General features: G+C 35.2%; 1 protein-coding gene across 2 annotated transcripts; it reads right to left on the bottom strand.

The window, feature by feature from the left end:
• Positions 1 to 204: 204 nt before the first annotated feature.
• LOC132603856 (SPX domain-containing membrane protein At4g22990-like) lies at positions 205 to 9,153 on the bottom strand. 2 transcript variants are annotated; one of them, XM_060317140.1, is made up of 10 exons: positions 8,779 to 9,153; positions 8,072 to 8,192; positions 6,790 to 7,101; positions 6,480 to 6,584; positions 5,887 to 6,341; positions 4,756 to 5,060; positions 3,559 to 3,737; positions 2,379 to 2,569; positions 1,641 to 1,774; positions 205 to 813 (listed from the first exon to the last, which is right to left on the bottom strand). In XM_060317140.1, the coding sequence occupies exons 1-10, from the start codon at positions 8,829 to 8,831 to the stop codon at positions 575 to 577; spliced, it is 2,094 nt and encodes a 697-aa protein (XP_060173123.1). In that variant the 5' UTR covers positions 8,832 to 9,153; the 3' UTR covers positions 205 to 574. The 2 variants fall into 2 exon arrangements, with proteins under 2 accessions (XP_060173123.1, XP_060173124.1); XM_060317141.1 differs by having other exon boundaries at positions 3,559 to 3,734.
• Positions 9,154 to 12,212: the final 3,059 nt, after the last annotated feature.

Here is a 12,212-nt window from a genome sequence, read left to right as displayed (position 1 = left end):
ATTTAATACATGAATAACTTAGCTCCTAGCCAGGTACAACTTTGTAAGCTTACATTTTCCATGGAAGAATCTATGTTGCACGGACCCATTAAAAATGCCGCCAAGTCTGTGTGGGATTCTCCAAAACTAGTGCAATTTTAGAGGAACAGGAGTGTGACAACAATTTTGAAAAGTCAAAGCAACACAGGAAGAAAGAGCCAAACATCAATAACCAGCACCAAGTTGAGGTGAAGAAATACATCTACTTACGAAAATTTACAGCAACAATTCATAGAAGCCCAATCAAAACTTCATCCATTATGGTATGAGAGCCAGCTCACTTTGTCTATACACTCAAAACTCAAACTTATAATGTTCAAATCATGAATCCGCCCCTATGTACACTCGCCGTCCTATTGGTAGAAGCTTAAAATCCCACAGGTAGCATGCCCTTCAACATCTTCCTTTACCCTTCCTATATGTAACACGAAGAGGGAAAAAAGGTACAACAAGCAAATCAACTAAGAAACCAAAAAGAGGAAGGGTGAGCAACAGAATAGTCGATTATTTCATTGTACACATACAAGAGTGTGAATCAGTAAAGAGAATTGTAGGTACGACATGTTGCAAAAATGGACCCTATGCATATCAGAAGTGAAGGGAGAAGAGTAACATTCAAGAGCCTGCTCTGTCCTAAATATCCAGCTAGAGTTATAGTTACATCAGCTATCACCCGAGCAATTGTGCCAGCTTCTGTGGACAAGAGACCTCCATTGTAGGTTCCTCGAGAAAGCCTTGATGACATTACTCGAGAGAGAAGAGATAAATTTACACCTGTGTCATCAGTCAAACAATAGCGATTTGAGAATGCGAAGTGGCATAAAACCAACAGAATTTCATCATTACACCTTCCCAAATTTTGTTAAATGAGGTAGTGCTTAGCAATTTTTTGACAACCGAGAAATCCCCGAGAATCAGTGACGCATAGTTCGAAACTCAATGGCTAAATATTCCCTCCACCCCCCACAACCCCCCGCCCTTTTCCATTTACATGACAGACTGAAACTCAATGAATAATGGCCCGCCCCTCTACCCTTTTCCACTTAAATGACAGACTGAAACTCAATCGATAATGGCCCCGCCCCTCTATCCTTTTCCACTTAAATGACAGGCTGAAACTCAATGGATAATGGCCCCGCCGCTCTACCCTTCTCCACTTAATTACAGGCTTTTATCTACGGCAGAGTAGGCATTAGCAAATATTAACACCAACGATAAATATTGTTCTCAGTAGTATTAGATTTGCTAATCTAAAATATGTTTATTTTAACCTTGTTTCCTCAAATCAACAACTTCCTTAGGTTGTGAAGTAGTGTATGGCTAATCTTGTGACTCATTTGGTGGAAAGAACTGTATATTTGTGCTTTAACTCAATTACGCACTGCAGCAGTTACAAGGCAAAAACTAACAAATCAAGAGTCTTAACAGAACATGTGTTATAAATGCTATGATACTGTCCACTGCAGCAATCATGCACCCAAATTAGCAGAGGACAAGTTCAACAATACAATATTCTTTTTTATCATCATGATAGGTCATATTGAGAATTAAGAATACGTATGTTTCTCAAGGAGGAAAATAAAGAGAAATAGAGATCACACCTTCTAATACTTCAGCGAATACAAACATTAGGAGGCCTGAGCAGACATATTGTGGTACTGAATACGGGATAATAACTTGAAAGCTCAGGAGTATACCAAGACAAACCATGATTTCAGATGCCAGCAAAATTTGCCTGCAGAGAGAATAATCTTATCATCACATTCCAATGGCAAACATTCAACATACTAGAGAATTGTGAATTTTCACAGGCTTGGCTTTCTCTCCCCAGTAAGATTATTCCTTTTATCTAGTTCACAAAGAACTTGATCACAGTTTTAATAGCTAGGAATAACAAGATGAGACTTTTTAAAATTCTGTAATTAGATTTAATGTGAATAACTGCTAAAACCTTTTTTAAAAATTCTTGGCAAAGCATGAGAAATATCCAATATGTACAGAAGCATTGCTCAATCAATCAATCATCTATGCCTAATTCCCAGACTAGTTCGGAATGGCAATAAAAATATATGCATAAGTATTCTAGCAAAAAATTTAATGTAACAGCTAAATGAAAGCTGAAAGAGAAATGCTACAGTTAAGTAATCCTTCTACTAAATAAATACCATCTACTGACAACATTCCATTGCAAACAAAGCACATTATTGCATTTTCAAATAGTCTCCATCAGTTAGCAATGGCAAATTTGTATATATATATATAGCCAAATAGTCATGTTTATAGCACGCCCTCAAGAAAATAAGCTTCAAAAATGTTGTTCTTGTTTCAAGATAAATTACCTGTCCTCAAAGATGTTACTTATGTAGCTCCCCACAGCAATATTTACTGGAAGAACTGTGAGGCCCAGACATGCAAGAAAAATTGAGACGGTACTCGTTGACCAGCTAAAGTAATATGCCGTGACGACACTAGACTCTGAAAGTAAAACCTCCATAGCATATTTCAGCATAAAATAGATTAATAATTGAACCTGCATCAAAGAGTTACATGAATGGTCATTGGTTAGTATTATTCTTAATAGCACAACCAAACGGTAGATAACATAATGTGATGTTTGTTGGGAACAAGTAAAAAGTGGTCCATCATTTTGTTTGTTTTTCCTTTTTCTTAATGGTGCTAAGGGAATGTTCGGATTGCTAACTGGATTTTCAAACCAGTGCACGTTTTGATTTCTATCTCATCCCTGCAGTTCTCAAGCTACACTGAGTTCTGTTCATTAACTTATATCCTATAGCACCCCTCCAAAATAACACGTGTTGTCCAGGAATAGCTAATCTGTCGTCGGTATGTGTTTCTCCACACAACGTGATGAATAGCAATAGAGGATGTGGCTCTTTTAAAAGTTCATAGGAACCAATTCAAAAAGAAATGGTTAATGATACAATCAACCAATGAATTATGACTTAATTATTCCCTCGCTAGGACTCATCCAGTTGAAGTAACTAAGAACATATCATGAATCCACTGATTTCTGCCGCTTCCATTATTGCTGCTGGATTGGCCGTAGGGCTTGCTTCTATTGGACCTGGAGTTGGTCAAGGGACTGCTGCGGGTCAAGCTGTAGAGGGTATCGCGAGATGGTAGAAGAGATTTTCTCATTTGATTAGTATCTGTAGACTGCCAACTCCCAAAAGGAGCTTGTTAATCAGGATTTCAACCATGATAATCTAAAAAATTCATGTCCTCTCCCCAATCCTTGTTCCTTCTTTAACCCCCTGATCAATTTCCCCAAAGACGAATAATTTCAAACTACAAGCAATATTAGGGAAGCAAGCACACCGGATTAGTGGTTTGATGCCCAACAGACAAATTGCCATTGAACAGTAAAAGAAACTAATTTCACTAGACCACTTTTTTGCCCATAAAACAAAAAGAATATTACTCTCACACAATAGAAAGGAGCTCCACATACAACAAAAAGAATATTACTCTCACACAATAGAAAGGAGCTCCACATACCTTCACAGAAGGAGTCAGTAATCTGTATGCCTCTACTATGGAGTTGGCTGGACGACGAGACTCCTCGGGAGCTTCTTCACTGTCATCACATTCTTGGTCACCTTCATTGTCTTGTTCATGATCCACTGATTTCGTCAGCAATGGTTGCACAACACCCTTTTCGAGGGCATCGTTTTCTGCTGGCATCAAAAGATTTAATATCAGAAGCATTTAAAGAGAACTCTTATTTTACCACTCTGTAGACAATTTGTATTTTGGAATTTCCAAATAATATAACAAGACTGCACATAATGGAGAGTGAAAATACAAGTTTTATCATTTGTATTAAATATGTTCAATAAATATGGAAATATATAGATAGTAACATTTTACTGTAGGAATGAACCAGATTTGTCTTTGTTTCACTTCAGGAGCTCCTAAATGAAAGGTCCGGATTATGTGAGTTGCCAACAATAAGCGTGACTCTTTCCAAATTATGGTTTCCTAACAATTGAAAAGGGGGTACCATTGCCCAAACATATGCACTCCAGAAATGAAAAATCTTATTAAATCCTCTAAATGAGGTTATACTTAATGTCACCCACATGCCCCAACATAGTTGGATAAAAGTGTAAATGTCAGTGTGAGCCCACTACATGCGCGTCGCATATGTAATGTGCATTGTTACTGTGGTTTTTATGTATATAAAAGCTAACTCTTACAGGTAGTACAAACAATGAGATCAAAATGAATTGCGAAGTGGTTAAAACTGATCTCATCTTGTAACAACCCAGCCCTTGTTTTGTGATTTTGCCTGGTGCCAGACAAAGTTTCTAGGGACTTTTGATCGTAAGACATTTGCAGGGACTATGCTCTCGCAACCTATGTCACAACTAAAAGACAAGGAACTTAGCAACTTGAGATAATTATTCAACCGAAAGGAACTGAAAGACTAAAACTCCAAATGAATTACTTCTTTTCTGTACTTCATCTTGCTCCCACATAACTTTGGAGCTTAAAGTTTAAATTATGTAGTCGTGCAACAAAACTTGAAATTAAAAGTTCGGCATTCCCCCTTTTACTCTTGACTGGTGTCAGTTTAGTTGATGATGACAGAGAATGAAGGGGAAAGGAAAATTTACAACCACTCATATAGGCATTTTTGGAATTAAGACCACAAGGACGAAATTGATAATAAAAACAAAAAGTTAAACATACCAGCATTAGATTTCCGAGGAACATTGTTTACTTCATCCGTCTCTTGAGCAGGTTCTCTAAAGGAGATCCACAACCATATCAAATAGATTAACCATGCAAAAGCCATAACCCAACCAGGCAAAGTTTCTTGATTGAAAGTTAACTTGTAAATCTTAAAATTTGTCTGAAGTAAACCAGCAAGTGCAGGGCCACATGCCATTCCAAGTGCACTAGCACTTACAAAACCTGCTGAAGCCTGCATCCGGATTCTAAGTGGCACACAGTCACTGATGTAACGTCGGTTCACTGCTCTGGCGGAACCCAAACTGCAATTCAAGAAACAGGAAAAATCACATCTTGCTAACTTATAGTATAGTGCAAAGTGCATTTTTAATATCAAAATAACCTCCCAAAAGCAGAGACAACAATGAGACTGAATTATGTTATAAAGATGGTAAAGCAGATGATGCTACTCAAAATCGTACGATCTTGCGTGTTCCGTTGAAAATTAGTTGCTAAACATGCTACCCACAGAGATGCTTTACTTTTGGTAGTCCTCAATAATTGACCGACTTCTTGGCCTTCTTGGCCTATGTTGCCACTGGAATCCTTTAAGTGTGGCAAATATTTTACCAGGAGACTTCCTGGCCGCGCACTACTGTTCTCGACGAGAAATCACCCAAGAGGTAGAAGGAACTTCCCTTTAGTTATGTTTTTGGAAGTTTCAGCAGTAGTTGCTCTAAAGTAGCTTTAAAATTCTATCCTCAACAGCTAGATCAGAGTCTTGGAAATTTGGCTACAGAATCGAGAAAGATTGAATTTTTTTATTTCGGCTCATTGGATGAATAAGGAGCATTTATATTCAAGGAGGAAGAACCAGCGGGAAAAGTAATTAAGAACAAAGAATAATGAATTTCATCAACTACTAATATACAGAGACATAAAGTTAACTATAGTCCAACTTTTGCTTTAAAACTTGCAGAATATATCAAGAAGTTTGGCTAGACACACATGTGATCCTAGAAGGGCATACAAGTAAGACACAAGAACTGTCCACCTAAAACCCTTCTACCAAAATATAGGAAAGAAACATCTCAAGTAATCGTAATGAAAGTCGAATGCATGCTGACTTGCACAGATGTGTTTGCTTACCCGCAAAATATACGACCAATTAGGAGAACTGGTATTGAGTGGAGATCATAGGCCAATGCATACATCACATTCCCCACAAAAAGAACTATACTGCTAAATACCAAAGGTCTGAAGTAAGACCTGTTTGACCAGGCACTGAAATACACAGAAGAAAAGACCTGCGCAACAGCCATTGCTCCAATCACAATTCCACAAACCGTCGCAGCAGCACCAAGGCTCATAGAATAATCATCGGCTGTTGGAACAACGATATATGTATTGATCATATAAAGGAATGTATTTGCCAGGTTCAAGACAAGTGACATAAAATGGTATCTCTGATCATCAACTTGTTCCTCAACAGGAGTAGGTAACTCTTCTAGCATGATAAGGGAGCGTTGGACCGAATAGTTAAGGAAGTTAGTTGAATAACTTAATCTATCAATAGCTGCTTCCATTGAGTCAACTACAGGTTCCTGCAAAATGGCTTTGTACCAGATAAGAATATAGTAGAGCATAACCAGAAATTTAAAAATCTTACCAGCCAGAAAACATAATGTTAACAAAACCTAAATAAATACCTAAAAAGTGATCTAAAGGAAGTAGGCGAATACCCGAAGTGGAAGAGCAGGCTGATCATAAATTGACAAGTAGCTTCCCTCACGGTCCTGAAGGTCTGCAAGATTACGAGATATTGCTCCAACAACTGCCCCTAATCCCTGCAATTATCAAATTTGTTAAGGCAATCCATATTTTCTCATTCATGTTTGATTAATAACCAATGCTGCAGTAATGACTCAGTTATAGTTTTTCTGATTAAGCAAATTTCATAAAAGAAATTTTAGACTAAAGTGGAATATTTATAGTAGCAACAACATATATATTATTAGAGGAAGACACTAGCATTTGAGTTTAGCATATTACCACATTGTTGAAGACTTGCTGAAGTTGGGAATATGGATGATTTGCCCGGGTTTTGACATAGTAATCAGTGAATTTGTAGCCGAAACGTTTATCAAATTTCTTAAGGATCTTCCGCAATCCAATGGCATTTATTTCAACAAAAAAAAGAAGCTTTAAAAGATCACGCCCCACATTTCTATAAGCTTCTCGTAGCTCAGTTACTTTGGATATATCAGGCTGTTCTTGAAGAAGTTCTTGCTGTTCATTGAGTTGAGATATCCTGCTTGCAAATACTCCTTGTTGTTCCAACAAAAATAAAACAACTTTCTCAATCTGCAATGTTACAGAGACAAAAAAAGAGCTCTTATACATCAGTAGAAAACTCTTCCCTACAAGAAGAATCATTCCAATCAACCACTAAAATCTAAATGCCTAGATACTACAAGCAAAAAGGGCAGCCCGGTGCACAAAGCATCCTGTGTTAGCAGGGTCCGGGGAAGGGCCACACCCTAAGGGGTGTGATGTAGACAGACTACCCTAATGCAAGCATTAGTGCCTAGATACTGCAATCAATTAGATAAAATCAGACTAAGTCTAAGGACAACAGTTGCTCCAAATCCTTATCCAAAATTCAAACTCTAGTGGAACAACTGATGTAAAAGCGAGAAGGAAAAACTAAATGTGGTAGGAGAGATCATCAATTGAACCACAAATCTGGTTCTTCAGAGAAAATATATGTAGCGGACAAAAGATTTATGTGTTCCATGAAGGTTCAATATCCTGATATTGATTAAGGATCTGAATAATATTATGTCTTCTGCTACTCTTAGGTCTTAATACAACAATATTCTTTGAAAGCCTCTGACAATTAAGATTGGCAAACTTCGGAACTTGAAATATTACTTCACGAGGAACAAAATATTTAGTAGGATGAGATCGAAATGCAGCCTATTTGTTGCACTTTCATCAAAGGCCTCCCTCTCCTTCCTTCCCTTTCTCCTTGTTCAGAAGCCACACATCTCCTTAAACAAAATGTCTAGCAAGATTTACTCACCCCTTCCAAAAAGAATTGTTGGGTTCAAAGTACGAAGGTCAAAACATCTAATTTCAGTGTTGATAAGGATATTAATTTCTTAAACTTTTTTGAAATAAAATTTACATAATCAGAAATTACGTAGAAGTACTATCAATCACACTTTACAGAGTTAAAAATACTTTGAAAATGATTTACTCCCCAAATAGTAATGGTGCCAAACAATTTAGGACCGACTGAGTAGTAGATATGCACGTCACAAATCCATACCTCCTTGTCCAGCATCCTTGAGAAATCCTTGAGAACATATCGCTGATTGAGTGCTCCAGCCTGGATTTGATCAGCGTATTCCTTAACCTTCTTCTTCATTACTTTGTAATTGATATAGTATCTGAACGTCCAAAAGAATCATTATCAATCAACATAACTGTGGAAGTTCAACCTATTTTGTTGTAGCTTTCTTGTTGCCTTTCCATTCATTAGGTGGTAGCTAACCATTATCTCTTTTATTGGCACAAACAGCCAGAAGCAGAATTTGCTTTCCTTTTAAGCAGTGTATCTTATGTCACTTATTTTTCGATCAAACAACATTATCACTGAGAATTGCTGCCAAGTATGTGCTCAAGAAGCATATAGCATATATTTGAGTTTAACAGCATGTTATTTCTTAAGCATACTTAGTATTACAAATAACACACTCAAACATAGCTAGGTTGGAAAAAAAAAATCCGAACATGCACAAATGACAGGATTCAAGTTAGGAAATTAATCCTGCATAATCCATACAGATGAATAAACATTAATGCAATCTCTAGTTGCCAACTATGTTGCTCAGACTCTTCAAAAATCACTCGATTGCGTATCAGATCCTTCAAAAGTATTGCATTTTTAGAGAATCCAAGCAACATAAGTTGCCAACAAGTTGAAATGAAAGAAAGGATACATAATTTAAAGTCTATAAAGGACTTAGGACATACCCTTGCCATTCTTGAATTTGTCTTTCCTTCAACTTCTTCCCAAAAGCAACCATTTTTCACTGTAATTATCCCAAAAAAGGATGAAAGAAGAAAAACAGATGAAATAAATTGCAACTATCAATAAGTTCTTGTGAAGAGATATTCTTTTCTGTAGAGTATATGGGTGATGGACAAAAAAAGAAATCACACAAATCCCAGTCTTGATATGATCTAGCACAATACTATTAACACCAACAAGAACTAAAATATTTGATAAGCGCTTGCTATGATTTTCAAGAATCAAGATCCACTTATATGTACAGAGACGTGCATCAACAAAACTATAGACGAATTTGGTTTTTTGTGTTGACTTATCATGTCATCCGTACACCACTTAAAAGGTAGAGCCAATTCACATAAAAAGGATTTACTATTAATAGTCTTAAAGCTTTCTTGATAGTGACTGACAATAATGCACACGTTTTTTTCTCCAGTTGAGTTATTTCCAAATGATCATATATAGATACCATTTTTTCCTAAAAAAGTCACTGCATTTCTAATTATTGTCACTTTAAAATCACTGACTTATGAATGGTTATTCAAAAAAAAAAAAAAAGGGTCAAAAAGCCATTTACTCAGCCAAATTTAACCATTTAACAACCCCCGACTTTTTTTTTTTTTTTTTACCCAAATAGAGACCTGAGCCCGTTTTATTACCCCTTATTATCATTTTGCTGCTTTTTTATTATTCTTCTTATTTTTCCTATGCTATAGATTTTGATCTAGATTTTTTTTTTTGTTTATTGCCAAAACTGCAGAAAAAAAACACATACCCAAATGGCAGAAACAGCAATATATACACCCAGCTATGGTGCAACTCTGATTACAGACCTGAAAACTCAATTGACCTTTCTCAAATCCAAAAGAACTTTTGCAAGTGTATATTGGTTTGTCTTTGCTTTCATTGTTGTCACATTTTAACCTTGCTTTAGCTTAAAAAAATTAATAAGAGCCCGTTTGAATTGGCTTATAAATTGCTTATAAGCTGTTTTTAGTTTTTTTTTTTTTTTAGTGTTTGGCTGGCCAGCTTAAAGATATTTTGTGCTTAAAATAAGCTTAAAAAAATAATTGAGCTCGTTTGGCTCACCTTAAAAAAAAAAGCAATAAGTTGGGCTATCCCAATTATTTTTTTTTGGCTTATAAGTTGTCTCCAGCTTATAAGCCGTTTTTTTTTTAAGCCCATCCAAATAGGCTCTAACACATAAGGGGGTAAACAGTTACCCGCAGCGGGGTTTACGTCAAATCAATGAATGCATCACATGTATTTGAATATGTGTAATTATTACTTACTTAATTAAGGTTAACTGATGTATATATTCACTTTATTAAGTTATTTAACAACGATAAATTGAATTGATTTGGTGTAAATGCTAAGTGTGAATGAATTTTTATCCAAAATAAGTGTCATTTTAGAATTCAAGATCAAAATTAATAATTCCAACTATACCCTTCCTTAATATTAAAGAAGTGGTCTTTTTTACCGTTTGGACATGATTTAAAATTATAAATTTTTAAAAACTATCAAAACTTTTACAGCTCTTATGCGATCTTACCAAATGAGCAAACCATAGTTCATAATAAGGTATCATAATATCCTAAAGCGCCGCCTTAATAAATGGGACAAAGACATAAATGACTATCCGAGTGAAACTATTGACAACCGATGGCCCAACAAGCTTTATAGATACTTTTTAGCTTTTTTAAAATAATTCCATTTCATAGCTTTTTTTAAACTAGTTCTTGTATATGTATAGAAAATGCATTATTAGTCCGTATCATTATTGTATAGGATATGTATCATTGTTATATAATTTGTGTATAAAAAATATATAATAAATGTATAATCAACGTATACTAACTAATTATACACATATTATGCAATTATTATTCACGTATTACACATGTTTCGGGGATATTTGTTGAAGGCAACTACCGAAGACAGAACCCCAATTGAGTTTTCTGGACATACCCATTTTGTTTTCTCCCAAAACATGATGACGCTATGATTTTGCTGAATTTAAGATAGAAAAAATTGGTATTTAATTTAACAATAACGTATTATATTCGGAGATTTGTGGATAAAAATGGAAAGCTTAATATTAGTGTTTTAAAAGGCGAGGACGTGAGGCGGGGCGAGGCGTAAGCCCCGTGGATCTTTAAATTTTTAATTTATAGTAAAATAGTATAATAACACAAAAAAAATACATTAATAATTTTAAATAAACTCATAGAAAAGAAAATTTCTACCATGATTTTACAGGTATAAATAATGCAAGGATGTAAAAGCTTTTATGACAACTCTAACATCTTAACTTTCAAATAATAAAAGAATCACAATTTCTTAAAACACATTACTATCATACTATGCAATTTACCTCCATGAAAGAAAATTATCAATAAACATGTATTATAATTAAAACGAAAAAGGGCCTAAAATGCCCCTGAACTATTGGATTTGATACAATATTGTCTTTCATCTATCTATCGGGCCAAAAATGCCCCTGTCGTTAACCTATTGGGTCTACTTTGCCCTTATTTAAACGGTCACATTAAAATAATTAAATATTTATTTTATTATGTGACCAGATCGGATTGGCCAAAATTTAAACCCTTCCCAAATTAAAAAATAAATAAATCCATCCATGACCCTATTTTGTCTCGGCCCGTGTGAAAAATCTCTACCGCCACCATGTCATCTTCTAACTTGAAGCTTCAAGCTTCATTAATGACTTCCATGGAGTTTTCTGCTTCTAAGCCCTAATCCGATGGATATTCATGCTACCAACTTTCAAAATAGTATCACCCAATTGATTTATACACCCAAATTTACAGATTTAGGAATTTAAAGCAAGCTTTGAAAAGCTCCTTCAATGGCGGCTTTAGTTCACCCCTTTAATGATTTTTTTTTTCCAAGTATCAATCACGCTTGAGCTTAAGAGTCAAATTCCAACATACCAAGTTCAAATCACCAACACATCGCGAAATTAAATTTTCAACTTGAGGTCAATGTTTATCAATGGATGTCCAAATTTTATGGAGATTTCATGAGATGAAACTTTTTTTTTTTTTTTTGCAGTATTCAACACAAATAAGCTCAATAAAAACTTAGGATCAGATCAGATTCAAACTCAAACTAATTTAGTTATTTTGGTCATAATCAAAATAATTTTGCATAATTAAACGGTTTACTTTATAAAAAAAATGAGCAAACAAATAAGTAATTAGAGAAAATATTGGAGGAGGGAGGGGTTGATGGAGAAAGAAGACTAAGCCTAGATTGGCTTATTTTATGTGCTTTTAAGCCAAAATAGCTTTTAAGCTCTTTTGTAGTGTTATGAGTAAAATAAAAAAGTGCTTTTAAGCACTTGTTTTTAAGCCAAAATGACAAAAAATAA

The sequence above is a fragment of the Lycium barbarum genome, chromosome 7, assembly GCF_019175385.1.
Source record: "Lycium barbarum isolate Lr01 chromosome 7, ASM1917538v2, whole genome shotgun sequence".
In the NCBI taxonomy this organism is placed as follows: domain Eukaryota; kingdom Viridiplantae; phylum Streptophyta; class Magnoliopsida; order Solanales; family Solanaceae; genus Lycium; species Lycium barbarum.
Note: the sequence above shows the minus strand (reverse complement) of the source record. Positions and strands in the feature narration are given on the sequence as shown.